General features: G+C 35.2%; 2 protein-coding genes across 5 annotated transcripts; one reads left to right on the forward strand and one right to left on the reverse strand.

The window, feature by feature from the left end:
- The first annotated feature begins 1,541 nt into the window (after positions 1–1,541).
- On the forward strand, positions 1,542–10,592 carry mmadhca (metabolism of cobalamin associated Da). Of its 2 annotated transcripts, none has more exons than XM_067415708.1 (8): positions 1,542–1,622; positions 2,893–2,932; positions 3,019–3,163; positions 5,599–5,816; positions 5,938–6,046; positions 6,138–6,259; positions 8,490–8,576; positions 9,910–10,592. In XM_067415708.1, the coding sequence occupies exons 2-8, from the start codon at positions 2,924–2,926 to the stop codon at positions 10,126–10,128; spliced, it is 909 nt and encodes a 302-aa protein (XP_067271809.1). In that variant the 5' UTR covers positions 1,542–1,622; positions 2,893–2,923; the 3' UTR covers positions 10,129–10,592. The 2 variants fall into 2 exon arrangements, with proteins under 2 accessions (XP_067271809.1, XP_067271810.1); XM_067415709.1 differs by lacking the exon at positions 1,542–1,622 and adding an exon at positions 1,698–1,787.
- cep70 (centrosomal protein 70) lies at positions 10,228–19,529 on the reverse strand. 3 transcript variants are annotated; one of them, XM_067415706.1, is made up of 19 exons: positions 19,399–19,507; positions 19,004–19,026; positions 18,861–18,893; positions 18,502–18,601; positions 18,210–18,333; positions 17,226–17,406; positions 16,700–16,875; positions 15,601–15,660; positions 15,412–15,526; positions 15,244–15,332; positions 14,545–14,622; positions 14,377–14,479; positions 13,603–13,701; positions 12,816–12,974; positions 12,077–12,226; positions 11,831–11,999; positions 11,610–11,724; positions 10,589–10,668; positions 10,228–10,400 (listed from the first exon to the last, which is right to left on the reverse strand). In XM_067415706.1, exons 2-19 carry the CDS (start codon positions 19,010–19,012, stop codon positions 10,342–10,344), a joined length of 1,899 nt encoding a protein of 632 aa, XP_067271807.1. In that variant the 5' UTR covers positions 19,013–19,026; positions 19,399–19,507; the 3' UTR covers positions 10,228–10,341. The 3 variants fall into 3 exon arrangements, with proteins under 3 accessions (XP_067271807.1, XP_067271808.1, XP_067271806.1); XM_067415707.1 differs by lacking the exon at positions 18,861–18,893 and having other exon boundaries at positions 19,399–19,529; XM_067415705.1 differs by lacking the exons at positions 18,861–18,893; positions 19,004–19,026; positions 19,399–19,507 and adding an exon at positions 18,722–18,860.
- Positions 19,530–23,190: the final 3,661 nt, after the last annotated feature.

Below are 23,190 nucleotides of genomic sequence, written 5' to 3' on the forward strand. Positions count from 1 at the left end.
AGTAGGCCTATATTGTACTTTGTGTGATTCACTAGATATATATACAATATACAGGTCAAAAGTTTGGACACATTACTATTTGTAATGTTTTTGAAAGAAAGTTCTTCTTTTCATTTATTAGATCAAAAATACAGTTTTTTTACAGTTTAAAAGTTGGTGATATATTATTACAATTTAAAATATTTGGTTTTCAATCTTTAAATTATCATTTATTTCTGTGATGCAAAGCTGAATTTTAAGGATGGTTACTCCAGTCTTCAGTGTCACATGTGACATCCAGTCTATCACATTATCCTTCAGAAATCATTGTGTGTTGGAAACAGTTCTGCTGCCTAATATATTTAATCAATAAAAGGTTCAAAAGAACTGCATTTATTCTAAATAAAAACAGATTTTCAAATAATATAAATCTCCTTTACTATCAATTTTTTTTATCAATTTAACACATCCTTGCTGAATAAAATGATTGATTTATTTAAAAAAAAAGAAAGAAAAAAAATGACTGACCCCAAATTACTGACCAGTAGTGTATATTGTTGTTACAACAGATTTCTATTTTAAAACCATTTGCTTATTTTATTTTATTTATTTATTTATTTATTTTTACTTTTTATTCATCAAAGTATTAAAAAAAGTATCACAGGTTATATGAAAAAATATTAAGCAGCAGAACTGTTTCCAACTTCCAACAGAAATCAATGATCATTTAAAGTACAATAAATTGAAAACCAATTATTTTAAATTGTAATAATATATCACAATATAAATGTTTTTCTGTATTTTTGATCAAATAAATGCAGGCTTGATGAGCAAAAGAAACTTCTTTCAAAAACATTACAAATAGTAATGTGTCAACTTTTGGCATGTACTATATATATATATATATATATATATATATATATATATATATATATATATATATATATATATATATATATATATATATATATATATATATATATATATATATATAAAACAAAAATAATTTTGTTTTGTGGTACATTTAGATGGGTTTTACTCATCATAAATTAAATTATATTTATTATTTATTGATATATTTGTATTATTAGGTTTACACTAAAAATTAAATATGAACATTTAACATTTTATTATAAAATTATATTGTATTACATTAAAATATTTTGGAGACAAAGTTAGAGAGGCCATGGGTTGAGATGGTTTGGACATGTTCAGAGGAGGGAGAGTGAATACATCGGTAAAAGGATGCTGAGGTTAGAGCTGCCAGGCAGGAGGCCAAGAGGAAGACCAAAGAGGAGGTTTATGGATGTAGTGAAGGAGGACATGAACGTAGTCGGTCTGAGAGAAGAGGATACAGAGGATAGGACTAGATGGAGGAGATGATTCGCTGTGGCGACCCCTCAAGGGAAAAGCCGAAAAAAGAAGAAGACATTAAAATATTTATGTATTTTATTATTATTTATGTATTTTATTATCTTGTATACGTTGTACTGATATATTAATTATATATATATATATATATTTTTTTCAGAGCATTTTTTTTAGCGCTGATTTTGTACGTTGCGGCGCTCCGTCATGACGTCATGACGCACAGCGTGCGGACGTGATGATCAGCAGAGCAGAACCTGGAGAAGACCCACACGGTAAGTGGAACACGTTGTTCTTTACCTTGAAAACAATTAAAATAATAACGACACATCACGATTAAACCTGTGTCATATAGATTTGTAATACCAGAAGGGAGTGTCGGTGACAGTTTAACGCGAATGCCAAGTGTTAGCTGTGCTTTAATCGTTTTTGAAGTGAAAGTGAGCGGATCATAACAGCGTTGCTTTGAGATGTTTACGAGCGGCTTCATGGTGAAAACCATAGACCGTAAAAAAATATGGACGACTCGACATCATCCGTTTCCGCTTGCCATATTTGAAGCTTTCAGGCGGCCTTGCACGGCGCGGACATCTTGGGACCGAGTCTGCGCAGTAGCGATTTCGGGACCGGAGTTGCGCAGTAGAGTGCAGGAAGTAGAGCAGGAAGTACAGCTGCTATATCAAAAGCCCGCCCACACTCTCGCAGATGCAGAACAATTCATTATGTTGGTGTGAAATAATCAGTTATGGAAATGTATAAATTAAAGCTAAAGCTCTAATCTGCTCCCAAAAATTTCGAAAAAAGTCTGTTAGTGCCTCAGTGACAACTTCACTCAGAGAAGCCGTCAGTCTCAGCTGTCAATCATGACGTCACACCCCCCGTTTTTATAGCATCAAATAACTAACTCAAACTAAACTTATTTTTAAAACGAACACCTGAAATGAAATCATCGTGATGATAACTGCCTTCAGTGACATAAACTAACTTTGGGGGGAAATTTTTGAACTGTTATTTTATTATTTAGTTTGCCTCGCGTCCATTAGAAATCACAGAGGGGCGGCTATACTGGGACCGGTCACCGGGGGGCGATCGAGGCCCGAAAGCTTCAGTAAATGAGAGGGAGACTGCAGGCTTGGTGAAAACAAACACCATTAACATTTTCCATATACATGTGATGTGACAGAGTTTTACATTTAACGTCAATTTTCAAGAGTGGCATTTAACACCAGGAAAAAAAAAGGACTTTTATTGGTATTTTTAATTGAGTAAAATACAATTTCATTATAATACAACATATAGAAACACTGGCTCAAATATTTGCATATTATTTTATTAACGTTATATGTATTCAACCGTTTTAAAATTGATTGTAGTAATTTCGTATACGGTAAAATGTCTATGAGAAGCCACACGTTTTTTACTTTTCCACACTTTTTTTTTTTTTTACGTGTATTGATGTATTAATTGTTGTATTTTATATTATTATTTTCATTATTATGTAATTTAATAGGTTCAGTCCTGTGTGATATTTGTTTGTTATTCCAGGTTGAAGTGAAGTGGAGCTGTGCACCGCATTATGGCGAGTGTGAGTGTTGTTCCCTCAGTATCACTCATCATGTGATTTGATGAGTCTTAATGTGTGTGTAACACTGTGTGTGTTGAAAAATGCAGGTGCTGTGCAGGAGGGTGAGACAGGTGAGCCAGTCGCCGGTCGTTCACACACTGGTTCAGAGGATCGTGGCTGTCAGAGGGTTTTCAGCCGCGGGTTCATCTGGATCAGATGAGCCGTATATAGCTGTACCATCTCAAAACTCAGGTCATTATGAAGGGTTCTTTTTCATAAACAGGTTTTATATTTATGTATATGCTCGTGTAGAGGCCGTAATACACGATATATTCAGGGTGTTTCTTGCTCTTGGGGGGAGAAATGGAAATTCTAAATAATTCAGAATTCTAAATAAATAAATTATATATTCATTTATTGTATTATTTTTATTTATATATTATAGTCATATATTTAACACTAAATGTGTTTAATATTGTGAATAACAGTATTAAATGTGATATATTTTGTAAGAATGCATGCTTTATTTATATATACTTATATTACTATATTAATAATTGTATTATTTATTTATTTATTTATTATATTATAATTCAATGTGTGTGTATGTATATATATATATATATATATATATATATATATATATATATGTGTGTATGTATGTATGTATGTATGTATGTATGTATGTATGTATGGGTCCTTCTCAAAAAATTAGCATATTGTGATAAAGTTCATTATTTTCCATAATGTAATGATAATTTTACTTTCATATATTTTAGATTTATTGCACACCAACTGAAATATTTCAGGTCTTTTATTGTTTTAATGCTGATGATTTTGGCATACAGCTCATGAAAACCCAAAAGTCCTATCTCAAATAATTAGGATATTTCATCCGACCAATAAAAGAAAAGTGTTTTTAATACAAAAAAAGTCAACCTTCAAATAATTATGTTCAGTTATGCACTCAATACTTGGTCGGGAATCCTTTTGCAGAAATGACTGCTTCAATGCGGCGTGGCATGGAGGCGATCGGCCTGTGGCTCTGCTGAGGTGTTATGGAGGCCCAGGATGCTTCGATAGCGGCCTTAAGCTCATCCAGAGTGTTGGGTCTTGCGTCTCTCAACTTTCTCTTCACAATATCCCACAGATTCTCTATGGGGTTCAGGTCAGGAGAGTTGGCAGGCCAATTGAGCACAGTAATACCATGGTCAGTAAACCATTTACCAGTGGTTTTGGCACTGTGAGCAGGTGCCAGGTCGTGCTGAAAAACCAAATCTTCATCTCCATAAAGCTTTTCAGCAGATGGAAGCATGAAGTGCTCCAAAATCTCCTGATAGCTAGCTGCATTGACCCTGCCCTTGATAAAACACAGTGGACCAACACCAGCAGCTGACATGGCACCCCAGACCATCACTGACTGTGGGGACTTGACACTGGACTTCAGGCATTTTGGCATTTCCTTCTCCCCAGTCTTCCTCCAGACTCTGGCACCTTGGTTTCCGAATGAAATGCAAAATTTGCTTTCATCTGAAAAAAGTACTTTGGACCACTGAGCAACAGTCCAGTGCTACTTCTCTGTAGCCCAAAGTGGCTTGACCTGGGGAATGCGGCACCTGTAGCCCATTTCCTGCACATGCCTGTGCACGGTGGCTCTGGATGTTTCTACTCCAGACTCAGTCCACTGCTTCCGCAGGTCCCCCAAGGTCTGGAATCGGTCCTTCTCCACAATCTTCCTCAGGGTCCGGTCACCTCTTCTCGTTGTGCAGCGTTTTTTGCCACACTTTTTCCTTCCCACAGACTTCCCACTGAGGTGCCTTAATACAGCACTCTGGGAACAGCCTATTCGTTCAGAAATTTCTGTGTCTTACCCTCTCGCTTGAGGGTGTCAGTGATGGCCTTCTGGACAGCAGTCAGGTCGGCAGTCTTACCCATGATTGCGGTTTTGAGTAATGAAACAGGCTGGGAGTTTTTAAAAGCCTCAGGAATCTTTTGCAGGTGTTTAGAGTTAATTAGTTGATTCAGATGATTAGGTTAATAGCTTGTTTAGAGAACCTTTTCATGATATGCTAATTTTTTGAGATACGAATTTTGGGCTTTCATGAGCTGTATGCCAAAATCATCAGTATTAAAACAATGAAAGACCTGAAATATTTCAGTTGGTATGCAATGAATCTAAAATATATGAAAGTTTAATTTTTACCATTACATTATGCATAATTTAAATTAAATATAATAATTTCAACAATTTAATTAATATTAATAATTCAAAAGAATATGTATTAAAATTAAATGCATATCTTTCTATGTGTAAAATGTATTTATATTAATATTTATGAAATTGTTGGAAATATTATATGTATACTTATTCATATAATATATTACCATATATTTTAATATTTTAAACATTTTATTGTTTATTATTATATCTATAACTGTGCAATTGTATACATTTTTGCATTTAAGCATGTATTTAATATTTTATTATATTTTATTAAATCTATTAAATGTTTTATATTAATATATATTATTATATAAATTGTATATATATATATATATATATATATATATATATATATATATATATATATATATATATATATATATATATATATATATGCGCGTGTGTGTGAGTTTGATTAAATTAGATTTTAATTTACATTTGTTTTTAATTGTCTTTCTGACAGGTCCTAGAACAGTATGGCCCGATGAGACGATGGGTCCGTTTGGGCCTCAGGATCAAAGGTTCCAGTTGCCAGGCAACGTGGGTTTCGACTGTCACCTCAAAGGTACAGAGTTTCAGAGGAAAGTTCCGGTCCACCGCACGGTCCCGGATGTTTTAACCTCCCCATCCAGCGCAGAGAGGCACGAGTTCATACTCGCTCAGTTTGTTAATGAATATCAGGTAAAAATCTGTTTCAAAAACATCAGTGGTAAAAATTGAGTTTTGTTCTTTATTCTTACAATGACTTGACTGTTGCTTGACTGTAACAATGCCATGCAATGAGTTGATTTGTGCTGTTCAGGGTAAAGAGGTTTCTCTGATGGCGCAGAGAGTCAGTAAAGCTGAACACTATTTCAGTCAGTCAAATGTTGAGTGTTCCATGCATTCCTGTCCAGAGCTGCTGAAGAAAGGTACGCTCACTTCATCTCATACGAAATACTTGCAACACATCTTTAAAGTTACTAGAACAGTTTTTTAATACCCAAATCCTTGTTTTGACAGAGTTAGAGCTGTTTTTCCCAGTGCTGCCTATGAGTCCCATCACTGTTGTCACGGTAACGCCAAAGAACCAGAAGTTGGGAACAGAGGAGCTGAACAGAGATCAGGAGGAACTACTGGATCATGTGAGTTTGATTTTACATTATATGTTATTTTAAATTAAACTTATAAATATTTATTAATGATTTTTTTTAAATATACATATATATATATATATACAGTATTTATACATTTTCTTAAATGTATCAATATATTTTTATTGAATTAATATATGTAATATTAATATTAAATATATAATATATAATATTATAGTGTATGTATGTATGTGTGTTTTATATATATATATATATATGTATATATATATTAGGGATGTCAACGATTAATCGATAAGACTTATCGATCATCGATTAAGCAGGGTCATGTGCGTGCGTGCGGCTCAACCGCGGAACGGGAGGAAAAATGAAGCGAGCGTGCCCGAGTTCTGTTTGGGACCATTTTACAGCTGAAGTTACACCTTCATCATGACTGCAAGTTTGCATGTGCATTCGCAGCCTTTTGTTTTGTCTTTGTTGTTTTGTTTTGTAAGTTGTAATATTGTGTTTATTTTGTGCAGGCCTATCTATAGCTATTTATCTCATAAAGGATGCATTTGCTTAATAATTAACGTTAGAGGCCAGCGGTAGTAAAGCGGCGGTGATCAGCTGCAGCGTGCAGCTCCAACAGCAATGCAACTAATAATGACTAGGATTGGGACTGTCATATTACACAACATTAATGAGAACACTATAGTAATAAAACACTGTGATTGATAATTAATTGGGGGTTATTTGCGTTGATCCAGGAAGAGCTGCGTGCACAACATGGGTCACACATTCTGACTCACGCATGTAACTTAGTTCAAGTTCACTTGTGCATTCGCATCAGACTGTGCTGAAGTAATGAGTATTATTACATTTATTTTGTATATATTTATTTATTTATGATTTAATGCCATATCAATAGCAATGGCTATATTCATGGCAATCAACAGTATCACTTCAATACATTGTTTACAATAATTTAAAAAATATTTAATTCCTTGATATTTACTGATCTTTTTCCAAGGTCCACACCAGCCGGTCATTAATCATTCTTTCCATTTTGTATATATGTGATCAATCATATAGGATGCATTTCTTTTAGCGAAATAAAACGCACTAGCAAATGGCTTCGGTGTAACGTATAGCTACCGGTTTTCATTCAGTGCTTTGGCTTTAGCGCATACAGAGCAATGCATAATCTCTATGATTGGGACTGTCATATTACATAACATAAATGAGAACACTATTTTAATAAATGGTTGTAAATTCATTGGGTTTAGGTGCCGTGTTCAGAGCGTTGTTCCAGGAAGAGCGCGTGAACACCACGCATCTCCCATTCTGAATATCAGCAACTCAGTTCAAGTTAACTTGTGCCTTCGCAACATTTTGTTCAGATATAATTTTTAATATTTTGATAACTTTATGTAAATCTGATTAATCTCTTATAGGAAGCTTTTTGTTGAGTTAACGCGCTAGCAAAGAGCTTCAGTGTAACTTACCAGTGTTGATTCAGCATCGGCTTCAGCTCACGCAGTTTAAACAGCGAGGCACGACTAATAATAACTGTGATTGGGACTGTCACATTACATAATATTAATGAAAACAATATTTTAATAAATCGTTTTGAATTATTTGGGTTTAGGTGACGTTTCAGGACGTTGTTCTTGGAAGAGCATCCGCACATTCTGAATAACAGATCTGAGGCGGCGTTGGTGTTGTATTACAGGTTATATTTGATTATTAAATAAGTTATTTAATTAAATTATAAATCACATCGACTAATTTTACAATCCCATAGCCCTTTGTTTAGATAAAAAATCCTTCTCATTCATTTGGTGAAGAACACAGCGTTTTGAGCAGCATTGCACATCCTGTCATGCTGTCGGCTATAAGCCACTGCTGTAGACATTGCAGTACTAAGGTTAACGATTAATCGATTAATTGAAATGACGATCGATCATGGGAATTTGTGTAAATTGACATCCCTAATATAAATCTATATATATACACACACACACACACACCGTATATATTTAATGCATATAAAGTTCAAAAGAACAGCATTAATTTGAAACAAAGTTTTCGTAACATCTTAAATGTTTATGCTGTCACATTTGATTAGTGACCCTTTTTGTGCATTTTATTTTGGGATTGTGTATGACCTGAATGTGGTTCTGAGGAATTCTCCCATTTATGCTGTAAACTGTGAATTATTCCCTGTGCTGAATCTAAAATGTACATTAAGACGGCTGACATACGTGACGTCTCATTGCAGTTTGTCAGTGGTGCGAAAGAAATCTGCTTCACGCTGTGGAGAGGAGGATACTGGGCCGATTTCATCAATCCATTGTCAGGGAAAGCTGTGAGTACCTTTATCTGTTGAAACAGATGCTTGGAACGCTGGATGTTTACATGACAACAGTGTACTAAATAACAGACGTCAACATTTAGATGGATTTAAAAAACACACACAAAGTGCTGTATTATCAGCAACGGCTTTTTCTGATTCAGACAGTTTTATTTCGTTCTCATTAAAAGCATCAAAGCTTCCCACAAATGCATGCTGCAAATGACCATTACGTTACACTCAACACAATATACACATGGATTTGTAAGCTCACCATTACCCAAATGCATATATCCTGTGACGGCTATAATTCAATGCAGTTTAATGCATTCCGCTTTGAAAATATATGTGAACAGGCTGTTGTATAACTTCGATAACTTTTGAGGCTTATTTTGTGGAGTTTTATATGGCGTTTCGTCGGTTAAATATCCATGAAGAGCGGTTACACTCACAGCGCGGACGAATCGTGTTTGTGTGAAGATTCAGGATCTATTGAAGAGAGCGCAGACGCTCATACAAAGCGGAAAAAAAGTTGTTTTTGATCCATTAATGTATCTCTTACTGTATGCGATCTCACGGTTTGAAGCACTGCTGCGTCATTCAGAGGAAAATGCCTGTCATGAATAATTAAGCGCATGCTGTCATGAATTAAGCAAGGCCTCTTCTTATAGGATAAAGAAATGCAGTCTCATGAATAATTGAGACAGCAATGACAGCAATTCATCGCCTTACAAGAAAACGTCACAACCTATGACGTTAACATGACGAATTTAAACCAGGAAGTTGAAAATAGCAAAAAGGCTTAAAATTAACCAGTTGTCTCCCACATTCAAAACTAACAGATGGTAACATAGTCATCCATGATGTTCAACACACTTCTATTAAAATCTCAATTTGGTATAGGGTTTCATGACCCTTTAAAAAGGCATTTCTCCCTTGTTATTAAATGTATGCTTCATCTTTCATTTTCAATAATTAATTTGATAAATAAATTAAATTAGAATATTAAACTTTAGCAATGTTAGTTTAATTAAATCATTTACACTGAAAAAAAGAATGTCAAGCCCTTATTTATGCCAGGCCAGTAGATGGCGATGTCACTTTGTAATGAACATTTAATATGCATTGTAGCACAAGTTGTCATATTTTTTATAGTTTACACAGAAATGAGAACGGTATCATTGTCAAACACTTGCACTTTGAAACCCTTTTCAGGCCTCAAAAGCACTTTTGTCATCTAAAGGAACAGCCAAAACGCGTTTCACCGTTTTTAGTTGAAAATGGTGTCATGGAAATATTCCTAAAAGGTTTATGAACATCCATCTATAATGTATTTTTCTTATTGCAGTTTTTTGGCGATCAGACGGCAGACTCTGTCCTCCAGCGGGATGTTCAGCGCCACGCTGGCTTTCACATTGAGGACCTGGCGTCTTGTACGATCATACGGCACGTATCAAAGGGGACGCCCACTTTTGTGTTGACACTGATCACTAACGCGCCTTCCAACAGTCTGATCATGGAGAAACTTCTTCAGGGACACGCTAGCTTTTCGGAGGAAGGCGAATGATGGACGTTTTCTGCATAATATTCTTACCAAAAAAAGTTTCTTAAAATGAAAGGTTTTTAATACAAACTTTCTGTTGTGATGTTACAAAAACCGAGCTAATTCAGAAAACACACAGCAAAAACACAAATTTATTTATAAAATTGTGATCACAAATTAATACAGTGCAAAACAGTTCAGAAACCACATGGTGCTTTACAACACATCAGCCTTTAGTCACACCGCTGACTTGAGAGCGCGCACAGACGGTAAAACATCATCTAGAGTCGAGACGTCTGAAAGGGAGAGAGGAAATGGAACTCAACTTTTGGAACGCAACATTGATGTCTGTCTGACAGTGAAGAACCACATCTGTGTTTTCATGTTCAGATTGTAGAGCACTAGAATGAATACTAATGACTGTATGTACTTTTCCTTTGAGTTGGACTGACTCTTGTTGAACATGAATAAAGTTTGGTCTCACCCAGCGTTTGCAGAAGTTCCATTATAAATGAGTGGAAAACTGGAAAGAATTCCTCATGTTCCTTCAGCTTGACAATGATACTGTGAAATACAAATGTCACTATGAAAACACCAGCAGTTTCCATTTCCAAATGAGCCTTCATGCATTTATGTTTTTCCTGAAACTATTCTCAAGAAAACTGCTATTAAAGGGATAGTCCACCCAAAACCCCTGTATAATTGTTTGCTTTGCTGTACACAGAGGAAGATATTTGGAAGAATGTTTGTAACCATGTAGATCTCACCCACCCATTGACTACCATAGTAGGGAGGAAAATACTAAGGTAGTCAATCTGCCTTGGTGTACAGCAAAACATTTAAAGATTAGAGGAACAACATTTGTTTTTTGTGTGAACTATCCCTTTAAATTAACCTAAATTTGCTTTTCAGCAATCACACTCAAATGCAAGAAGGTTCTTTAAAAAAAAAAATATATATATATATATATATATATATGCTTTAATATACATATAATTTTTTTTATAAAGCAAGAAATTGTCCAATTACGTAAAAGTTTGGCAACACTTCACTATAAGCTTCAATTCATTAATGTATTAGTTATCATGAAATAATGAGCAAACTTGTAAATGGTAATTTCTTTATATACTTAAACTTTCAAGTTATTAATGATTATTGTTAGTTCATGATAACAGAAAATGTATGCTTTCATATATTTTTATAAACCACTCTAAAAATAAATAGAAACTTTGAATTCAATCTGAAGTTGCTTTCGATAAAATACCGGTAATCTCCTAAATGAATGCAAGACGTTTGTAAAGCTTTACAATAAAGTTCAATTCTGTAACATTAGTGAATGTTTTATAAAATAATGCGAAAAATGTGTTTTTATATATAACATGATTTGGATCGCGTGTCAAACTTCCCAACTGCTGAAATCGCGTGACATTGGCGATCCGAATCATGAATCAAATCTGCTGATTCATAACCGTTTGAAAACGCTCAAGTCGCAAAAATGGAAATACCTGTCAATGTCGCTGCTTTCCAGAAGGCCATAGAGCTCCTCAGTTGCCGCGTTTCCTGACTGGGCCACAATTGCGGCTACCTTGTTGACAACCTCGCTATGGGGCGCTCTTTCATCTATCACAAGAAAGATATGACTACATTAATTTAGAGAGGATGCGGAAGCTCACGTGTCCTGTAGATATGCTCAGACGTCTCTGTAGGCGTTCAGAAATCTCAATACCCAAGTCCAGAACATCCCTGAGGTTCCTCATGGCGTTGTTCATCTCGCCCAGCTTGGTGTATACCTCGTTCATGCGCGGATAGATTCCTGTCAGGGACGGGGCGTCGAAGAGTTTCTGGAAGTGGGCAACCATGGACTCCAGGGTGTGTCTGGTGGGACTCCGCAGAACCTGAGGAACATGGAGAATATCATCAGCTGATGGATTATTAAGAACACTTGGGGGAGTGCTGCGTTTAGGAGAAGTACCTTGTCGTCTGATGCCGTCTCATCGAGGAGCGTGTCGACGATAATCATCAAGTCTTCCACCCGGACAGAATCTGAAGATGTGGTTATTCTGTCCTTGGGCTGCCATGGCAACAAGCTCTTCTCCAGTCTGACGAGGGCACGATGAAGATCCTAGTAAACCAAACCAATCACATTCAAACCCAATTATTTCCTTCTGCAGGTAAGAGCTGGCCACAATATTTCTGCGTGATGTGTGCTTTATAAATCGCTACACTATTGACGGTCTATAATGTACTGGTACCTTATTTGCCTGCAAATTTTAATTGAACTAAATGTGCGTCACATATACTGGTTTTCAGCTAATTTCGTGGGCAAAATCTGGTCATTCTAATGGGGATTTATGCAACTTCATCAGTCCAATCCAATGAGTCAAACACTTTCACATAATGTGATTTTTAATCACACTGAAAACCAAATCAAGTTGAGCGCATTGAGTTGTGGGACACTTAATACCGTATGATGCGGTTACATTAGGCCAAATTTTGCCAGCAAAAAGAGTTAAGGTGTGACCACAATTAAGACTTTTTTTTGTTTGTTTGCAAAAAAAGGTACATTATAGTGTGACAGTGTACAAAGTCATTATCAGAGTGGGGAAATCATTCACCCTCAAGCGTAATTCCCTATTATGTGGATTCCTATAGGAATGAATGCAACGTGACCGCACCTTTAGTTAAATTCATTGCCGACAGATTTTACTCACTGCTAGAGAGGTTAGTTGTTGGCTCCAAACATCCAGGGTGGGAATAATCTGCTCAAACTCTGTCTCCCAGCCAAGCTCTAGGTTGGATTGAACACGCTGCCTCAGCAAACCCAATGGAGCCCTCGGATTGGTCAGGACAGCGGTGATGTCATGTAGGATCTGCCAGGTAAATCAGATCATAATGATGGCAGAAACATTGCAAACATTGCAGCAAAAAACATTGGTCACCTGACCTCATGTACACCACAGGTCAATACGGCAAGTAGCGTAATTTTTGCATACTAATCTAATTTTTGCGTCAGTCTGATCATGAGTCAAAAACGTCATTTATCTGTTGCACTGAAAACAGAAAGTCAAGCTGAGCACATTTTGTTGGAACTGTGCTCAGTTGTATAAAGGTAAGGTCACATGAGTGAAAATTTTCACAAACAATTTTTTTTTTCATAAAATGCCGTTCATTTGGAATTGCAGGGAATTGGCAAACATCTGCATGGGGAAATCTTTTGCCATTATGTATTCCTATTAAGATGACTGGATTTCACCTTTTTTCACATTTGCCATGCAATTATACTACATACCTACTCCGTAACCATTTTTTAGATCCTAGTTTATGCATATTGCATACAGCATACCAAATAGTATCATAGTAGTATGCTGTTTCAAACTGTGATAGATATGAGCAAATTTACATTTACTTACATTTAATCATTTAGCAGACGCTTTTATCCAAAGCCACTTAAAAATGACTTGGATACAAACTTAGATACAAATCAGTTTTTAAGTTCACCTTCTCCAGTTTGGTGGCAGATTCAGCCTGTCTGCATCGAACTTTCACCGCAGAAATGAGATGAGTCACATTTTGCACGTCCAGTTCCTTACAAACATCCTGGAAAACAACCAGAAACATATAAAGCAGTGGTTCTCAAACCTGTCCTGGAGTACCACCAGCCCTGCACAGTTTGTATGTCTCCCTCATCTAACACACCTGATTCAACTCATGAGCTCATTAGTAGAGACTTCAACACCTGAAATGGGCGTGTCAGATATTGGGAGACATACAAAATGTGCAGGGCTGGTGGTACTCCAGGACAGGTTTGAGAACCAGTGATATAAAGCATTAAAAACGGATTCAAAGCAGTTATTTTAGGGTTCAGCTATATTTCAGTATCATTATGAAACTATTATAGTTGAACTTTTTAAGTGTATGTAGTATATGTTTTAATATAATTTTTATTATAGTTATTTTAGTACATCAAGTTAACCAAATGAAAATGAGAAACAAATATTTTTTTTAATATTTTAATTCATTTTATTTAAGTAACTTTTTAATGGGTTTAGTTATCTATAAAAACTCTCCAAATTCCAAACAACTTTGCTGATTTAGTTGTGCATCTACTAAAAAGAATAATAAAATATTTTTTATAATAATAATAATATATATATGGAATTTATAAATTATTTTTGAAAAATCTACTCAATAAGAATAAGCCTCCCCAAAATAAATCAACAAAAATAAATAAAAACATAAATATTAAAATAGTATATACACATCTTCACACACTGTAAGGAGTCTCTTGCAGGTAGATGCGTCCAGGTGCTGGATGCCGGTGTCATCTGTGTTTAGCGTCTCAGCCGAGTCCTGCGTTTTGAGTGCTTGAGATGACCTGTTCAACAAGTATACATTAGTTGATTCATTAGAAGAACAATACTCGTTCAGTGCAGATCTTACCTGATGTTGCTCTGCTGAATTATTCGGTCCAAGCGTCTCAACTGCTGCTTGCACGTCTTGAGTTCTGTTATAGTGGGTCTAAAATATTTAACATTTAAAATGTCACCAAATGAAAACATAAACCAATAGCAAGTGTCAGGTTCTGAAAGTAGAAACATTTTCTCCATAGCTACTGTGAGCTACTTTTTCAAATAAATTTTAAAAATCATGTTTAACAGTGGCATTTCTGGTGATAAATTACCCATGATGCTCTACAGAAAATTCAACCAATCAGTCAAAAAAAAAGGTAAAGCCCCGCCCACTCCCATGAATCACTGCGAATGATGTAATTGTTGTCTCTCTACACTCAAAATACTTAAATATTTGAATATATATATATATATATATTTCTCCATTGATTTTAATTTAATTATGCTGTTGGCAATACTTCATGGGATTATGTTACAGTCTTTCAAAGTAAGAAAAATGCCTTTTTAAACTTTCTAACCACTTTTTTTGCTTCCAATCAAAGTTTGTAATGTTGTGATTCACCTTGTGACTGGTTGGTTTCGTTCATGGCTTATTTTGCTTTAGACTTTTTTTTTGAAATTCTTATGGGAGAAGTTAAAGGAAAAAATTCTTTCGGAAACCAACAGCGTTGATAAAGTGGGCGGGCACTAATACGCTCTATAGTAAAAGCTCCAAAAATCTGGTATTAACCTGGACTTCAGATCTTCTTTTAACTGCTGGTTTTCGGTCCGGAGTTCTTCTCGCTGGGCTTTGGTCTCCTTCAGCTGCTCCCGGTATGACTGCAGCCGAACAGAACCATGTTTATATGTCACACAGAAATCAATCGAAATCAAACTTTTATCATTTTCATCATCATACCTTTAAAATGGTTTTATAGTTGGAGGAATAGTCAATGGCTTCTTTCTCTATTGTGGATCGGTTATTCTGGGAGTTTGAGGAATCCTTCTTCTCTCCTGAGCTGCTTTTATACATTCTGCCGGAAAACATGACACTGATGTTCAAGGAGCTTTCATAAATAATTGAAATTAAAATAATTCAAATGCTTACATAAGTACATTACGTAGCTGTTGCAATTGGGACTCGTACACGTCAATGACATCCAAAATCCTTTAAAGAAACAAAAACAGTGTCAGCTTCTGCAAGCCCACAGACCTCCTCTTGCAATTACTGAGAAAAAATTAAATATATAAATTTATAAATTATTTAAAAAAAAAATAAAAAAAATAACCTGATTAAAAAAAATCTGATTTACATAATAAAAATTATAAATATAATGAATTAAAAGGGAGGTTTATAAAATTTTTTTGAAAAAATTGAAAAAATTCTATAATCTATATAGCATATAATAAACTTCGACCAAGGCTATTTCTATTGTTTGCAATTACTTGGTGAGATTTTTTTATAATAATTCTAATAAAAATAAAATACATTTTTTAAAAACATTTTAAACAATAAAAATAAGCCTCCCCAAAATAAATAAACAAAAATAATTTGCAAGGTTACTTGTGTTCGTAATTTTAGTTGTTCGCATTTACCAAACAAACTCTAATTTAAACAATAAATATACAAATAATAATAATCTTATTATATACAATATGTAACATAAATAATAAATAAGAACTATAAAATTGAGAGATTTATAAATTATCAATTCAAATACAATGTAATTCAAATAAAATGTAATAAAAATAAATCTAAATAAAAAAAATACAGGGGAAAAAAATGTGTTACTTTTGACCAGCAACTTCCAGTAGTTTGCATTTATATAAAGATAAATGTATAAATCATTTTTGCATTTTAAAATACATTTTAATCAATAAAAATAAGGTCCACAAAAACAATAATACTAATAATAATAATAATAACATTGCCCAATGATTGAGTTTCTTACAATTATTAAATCAATTCTAATTTAATTCATTTAAATCACACACACACACACACACACAATAATATATATATATATATATATAATATATATATAAATTTAAATAATAAAAAGTCAAATAAAAATGTCTATAAAATTGTAGATGTCTATAAAACTGTTTTTTGTCATTATTTCACATGACAAACACATAGCTATAGAGATAAAACACCATGTGTAGAAATTTGCTGATTGTCATTTGTGATCCTCTTTGGCACTCACCGCTGGTCAGTGGTGGAGTTGTGTCGGGCTGATCTGCGGTGGATCTGTCGGAAGGCCTGGTTCTGGCGGGCCAAACGCATCTCCTCGTCTCGCACAACATACTGGAGCTTCTTCTGCAGATTAGACACCTGTTCCTTCTCCTGAGAAAGTTTCTGCTCCAGAGACTGACAGTGCTTCTGCAGGGAAACCAACATCTACTATCAATGCACAGCTTTTTAATAGCCAGTGCTGATTTCTGAAAAGCAGATCATTTAAAGGTGCAGTAAGCCATTTCTGAGAAACAGTGTTGAAAGTGGATCGGACAACAACTCAAAGGATGGAGGAGGAGGGAGAGAGAGTGAGCACTCTTGCTCACTCTCTCTCCCTCCTCCTCCATCCTTTGAAGAAAAGAGAGATGACTAAGAGAGAGACATTACAAAAGAAAAAGGCTCAGAGGAAAATCACTGGAAAAAGAGGCAAGAGCTTTAGGACATGGTAATATCAGAAAAGCTTTCTGCTGCTTACTGCACCTTTAATGCATGAATACCTCAGCATCTCTCTTTTCCTGTTGCAGCTGTTGGAACTGGCTGTGCTGTTGGGCCGCTTTACTGATGTACGAGTCCTCTAGGTCTTGAACTTTGACCTTCACCCCATCCAGGATGCCCTCCAGCTCAACAGCCCTCTGAGACTGCTGGGCGGCTCGCGTCTGATGCTGCTGCACTTCCTCTCTGAAAATGACGACGGCATCTTCACCCACTCACTTTTGCACTTCCAGTTTGCATAGATCAGCGGTGTTGTGGTATGAGCAGGGAACACATCTGCCCTGTCAGCAGATCTCATAGCCCTACACTCATCTCGCATTATATCACATTACAGCAGATGGTCAGCACTCAGCACCAACACCATTTACATTATTGAGCATGTGCTTGACAGAAGTGACATGCCCTGGAGCCTCACAGGAGAAACAACATGCGCTAAACAATTCAAATATTAAAGAGTCGTTAGAATATGACATGCCAATCAAGAAAAGGAGTGTATATTAGTAACACTTAGTCTCCATTGGTCACATTTCACTCCAAAATTATATTTTGCATAAAGAAAATAAAGTCTACTTAGAGACCTAGGTTTTTTTTATTGTGGCAAAATAAACAACATTAAATGTTTTTTTTATTTATTATAATATTATATATGATATTATATACTAGTTTGTCTGAAATCAATAATAAAACATTTGACTTTAATGTTGGCATTACAGTAATGAGAATTGGGGGGAAATGCGTTTACTTGACATAGAAATAATATCACATAGTACAATTTTTTTTACAAAAAGCTTCATTTTCTAATGCTAAAAATAATGTATTTTTTCATTAAAACATTTTTATGAAAAATTAGCCAGATATGGAAACAGGTATCATGAAATTCGCCATACTAAACATAATTTTGTGTCAACCTCAAGATACACTAGTGGTATATTATTAATACTACATTAGAGGTATATTACAGCATTCATTACGCATCTCACTGGACTCACTTTAACTGGCTGTTGGACTGAATGAGCTCTTGAATTAGACCTTGTCTTCTTTCAGAATCCGACAGCATAGTCTTCAACATCATGCGGAAGTCAGACGCAGACTTGCGCTCTAACAAAACCAAATCTAAACAACAAACACACGTCACAGAAATTCACTGACACAGAAATATTGGCCAATACTGATAACTAATATATATATATATATATATATATATATATATATATATATATATATATATATATATATATATATGAAACACAAAAATATCAGTTATATTTTTTTAAACATTACCTGCAAGGTTCTTGTTCTCTGTTGGATCTGCAAAGTTGACTGGTTTGAACCCATGATGCTGCAGCAACCTGTTCACAGCATCCCATTCTCTCTGCTCCTGCTGCAAGAACATTGCAATGTTATACTCACATCACATGCATTATTACATGTGATGTTATGGCAAAAACTACTGCATGCTGAAACATCAGAAATAACTGCAAACATATCTGAATTGTTCTACCTTAAACTGGCTGTAGGTCCACAAAAACACGTATGTTTTGTCCCTGGACTGCAATGCTGCAGTCAAAGCTTTTCTATTCATCTTTATAAATGAACTATGAGCTACAACACTATTTTAAGCATCTTCTCGTGTCTTTCACCTTTCCTCCGACCATCAGCACAGCAAACCCCCTCTATCCATCCACAGCAGGTGGAGGGAACCGACACAGATCGGATTACTATCCCTCCTATCAAGAAGAACAATAAGAAACACCTCCACATGACGGAAAGAGAAACTGCTCACCTGCTCCATCCTGAGCTGAAACCCTGTAAAACAGACGCATGTTTAGTTTGTAATGCACCTGGATGGAACTGGCATTGGCAGGTTTATCAATTTGTGTAAGATGTTACACAGGGAATAGGGTATTAGCAGGGCATATGTGAACTAAAACTCATGTTCAAAGACAAACAACAACAAAACTGCTACCACAACATGGTATTCGTAAGTTAGTGCTATTCTAAAAAAACGTAAGTTAGAGTTTAATACCATGGCAAAATATGGTAACTTTCTGCAATGCCAAAGACATGGTAGTATAGTATTGAATAACAGTAACGTTAAACACTGAAGGAAAAATGTCTACACATGCGGTTTAAATTACGTTCACATAAAATGTCAAGCAAAATCAATCTAAACCATACCTTAAAGCTCTGACGATTACTTACTAACCGATTACACCTTCAATTGAACATTTTATAAACGGAAAAACTGTTTGTTTCAAATAACAGCGGAAACTGACACGGACGAAACGCTTCCCGGATTTAGACCAATAGGAGGACAGAATGATTAAACTACGCCCATTACGTAGTTTGCGCCTCAGTACTGACGTTTCCCTCGTAAAAACCTGGCTTGTATTTGTGGTGGTGCTACTAGTGTCCACTAGATGGCTGTACAGGCTGCGCTTTTGAGTATGGATTTTTTAGAGTCTATATGGTATGGATTTAAAATAAGATATTATTTTATATTATGGAAATATATTGTATAACATTTAATAATAACATTAGTTATTTTTATTAACATTATTAGTTATATTTATTATATTTAATAAGAGCACCAAATTATTTTTAAATTTATTAGGGAAATAAAATTCCTTATTTGATAATAGTAGCTATCAAAAATGACATAAAATGCAAACATGACCTGTCCTGTTCCATAATAGATTTTAACAGACAGCCTCTTATCTCATTGCACTTCCAAATTTACGGATTCTGTGGCATTTCATGTTGCTCTTCTTATAGTGTGCCGCCAGGGTTTGGAAAGGTCAAACTCGCCTCCGGATGAAGGTCAGCATGCAAATCTCACCACTATCTGTGATTTTGCCTCAACAAGAAACTTACCTTGCATCATCATTATATGTAGGAAAATTAGGCTACTAGACAAATATTTGTACACCTGTAAAGTAGCAATAACACGCATTTGATTTAATTACGTATTTTAATATAGCCAGGTATATTAAGTATATGAAATAAGCAATGCAGGATGGGTAGAAGTGATAAAATTTGTATTTTTTTTTTTTTAAAGGCCAACATCGAGATTGAGCACGCGCAATGATATTTCCGCCTTGGATCCGTCATTCATGTAACCTATCATTCATGATGAAGCCTGCCTACAAATTACGTGAGTAAAAAAATTGAGTAAAATGATGTTTCTAAATATTACTCGAGTAAAATAATGTTTCTGAATAAGAAATATTAAATTATACGCGATATAAATGATTGCTGAATTAAAAAAAATATGATCTTTGTCAACATGAAAAACGTAAAATCGCAATCGCTGAGGTGAAAACAGAAAACAGCCTTTCCTGAGGTGAAATTTGCCTTGCCCTGGAAAATGTGAAAATTACCTGGATAATATAGTCAACATCTTCTAAGTTATTACAAATAGTATCGCTACTGTAAAATCATGATGATTTAATAACAGGTCTCCTTCAAACAGTGAATGTTATATCTTATTTTGTATTGTATAATTTGTTAATGTACTAATTTATTCATTCTTTTTCTGTTCTTACCATGGTTTTATTATTGTAAAACTCTAGTAACCATGTTTTTTTAGATTGACTATCATTTGTATAACCACAGTTACAAATATGGTTAGTATAGCGAAACCATGGTTCATTTGTGGTTACCATGGTTTAAATATAGTAACCATGTTATGTTGTATATTTCATGTCAGATTCTACATTCTTAGACAGAAGCACATTTCTTCATCCTTGACATGTTGAGCAGGTCATGTTTTCAGCACCACGTGACCGATTCACATTGATGCTCCGTTAACTCAGGTAAAATTGTCTGGCTATCACCAGACCAAGCTCAATCTTTTAAGATTGAACACTGGTCTGGGGAGTCTGCTCTGTATTTTTACAGCACAAGAGGTGTGATCAACGGGCATAGTTCAAATGACTGTACGACATTAGATAGTCCTTCAACCAGCAGTCCCTGCTAATTTGTAACAGAATTAGGATAAAAGTATGTACAGGTTTCCAGCCTGAGCTGCAGGGCGAAATAAAATCGCCAGCAGATTGCGCTGGGTTTACCCAGTCTAAGATGCTCTGGGGTCTGTTGACATTAAAAGGCCTGGAAGGTCCATTAAGTAGTTTAATCAAATGAATAAACGAGCCGTGACAAATGAATTGAGGTGCAGAGGTTTCTGGATTAAAGACAGGCAAATCAATGTTATCACAAAAGTCTAGGCCAACTCATTCAGCATTGATCTGGTCTAGACTTGTGACTAAGGCCTGAAACTTGAATGCGTACGTCATACTGTATATAGCCTACATGAGTTTAATTAAATGATAGTTTAATGAATTTAATTTAGAGCTGAAATTTACATTTGAACTTGAAGTGTGTTCTAAATAAATAATGATTGTTATAAACACGTTATTATAAATGTATTTGTTTATGGATTTGAACTAGCATTAGTTTAGCTGTGCGAAATACAATTGCATGTTTACTTGAGAAAAAAAACAAAAATGTCCATCAAAAATTGAACTTTGCGTGCATGTTTACTTGAGAAAAAAAAGAAAAATGTCCATCAAAAATTGAACTTTGCGTGCATGTTTACTTGAGAAAAAAAAGAAAAATGTCCATCAAAAATTGAACTTTGCGTGCTTTGTCTGAGATTTCGGTCATAAGTACTTGAGTCAATTTTCTTTGAGGTAAAATGCTTTCATCCGAAAAGCCCCTGAAGGTTTTTTCCCCCACACTTCAAATCATCTTATCTCGCTTTGCCAATTTGAAGCAACCAAAACAACCGACATGTTGCGCTCGCGTACAATGCCTTGAAATTACGCTCAACAAAAACAGTTTAAGTGGAGTGAAACGCATAACACTATGACTCCAACGACAAGGGCAGAAAGAGCAAAGCTTTTCTCTTTTTACACACTTCACCTCCTGAAAGGCAATTTGGAGATAAAGGTTGAAGCTGGAAGCCATGAAAGGCGTCTAACGCTAATCCTGCCTCACCTTGAGTCTGATCGAACTCTGAAAATCATCCGCAAATCTCTCGTTTCTTCCCTAAACCGTAAATGCATCCACACAGTTCGCACAACTGAGGGAAGCTTTCTTCTTCTCGCACTGGAAGTTCTCTGAAGCTAAAGATGGTACCGACAGATTGTGGAAGTTTTTAAAGTTTTGATGGCCGATAAGGTTACTTTATTTTGTTTGTTCAGGTTTCTGTGAAGCGCAGAGATGAGGCAAATCCGTGCCGGGATTATCTCCCACTTTCTCACCTTGCACAGGTGCGGAGAGCTGATATGGCCCAAACCCACATGCTCCCGATGCACCATGGGTAGAAGTGGGACAGCTGTGAGAGGGAAGCCACAGGTTTGCACAGATTATCAGAAACCATTCTCTACTTTCATACAAATGGGGGAGAAAAATTAACCGCTTGAGAATATCTCGCCTGTCTGAACTTTAGGTTTTTTTTGGACGCACATACACAAGAAAAAGTTTTTCATACTTCCTTTTATATTTGCAGTGAAATTACTGGCACACACTGTAAAAAAGTGAAAATGATTTCCCCCTGTATTCAGTCAAAATTAAATAATATATATGACCCCACCCTACAAAATTCTGTCTGGATTGGAGTGCCCCCCGCCCCCAACAAAGACACCAATAAATATACCAATAATAAATAATATATAGCTATAGCTAAATAATATATAGCTATAATAAACAGACATGTAGAGATGAAACTGCAAAACATGTTTTGATAAACACAATCTGATAAATTATTTTATTATTCAAAAATAAATATGCTCTTAAAATCAAACACTGAAATAAATTAATATATGACCATTAATAAGTTTTGTAAAGTTAGTTCCTTCTCCCTTTTAAAAGTTGATAAGCCATTTTATCTTGTGATCCTAAGATTGTATGGTTATTTACATTTGAGTATTTTACCATTGTATTATATTTCCATTTAGGTCCTACTAC

This window comes from Pseudorasbora parva, chromosome 14 (assembly GCF_024679245.1).
Source record: "Pseudorasbora parva isolate DD20220531a chromosome 14, ASM2467924v1, whole genome shotgun sequence".
Classification (NCBI taxonomy): domain Eukaryota; kingdom Metazoa; phylum Chordata; class Actinopteri; order Cypriniformes; family Gobionidae; genus Pseudorasbora; species Pseudorasbora parva.

Bases quoted from the DNA above. Each gene is read 5' to 3' on its own strand.
- mmadhca (XM_067415708.1), top strand. The intron at 6,260-8,489 runs GTGAGTTTGATT...GTCTCATTGCAG, and splicing joins AGGAGGAACTACTGGATCAT to TTTGTCAGTGGTGCGAAAGA. The intron at 8,577-9,909 runs GTGAGTACCTTT...TTCTTATTGCAG, and splicing joins ATCCATTGTCAGGGAAAGCT to TTTTTTGGCGATCAGACGGC.
- cep70 (XM_067415705.1), bottom strand. From the start codon at position 18,802: ATGAATAGAAAAGCTTTGACTGCAGCATTGCAGTCCAGGGACAAAACA. The intron at 18,334-18,501 runs GTAATGTTTAAA...TTTGTTGTTTAG, and splicing joins AGAGAACAAGAACCTTGCAG to ATTTGGTTTTGTTAGAGCGC. The intron at 15,661-16,699 runs GTGAGTGCCAAA...GTTTCTTTAAAG, and splicing joins AACTCCACCACTGACCAGCG to GATTTTGGATGTCATTGACG.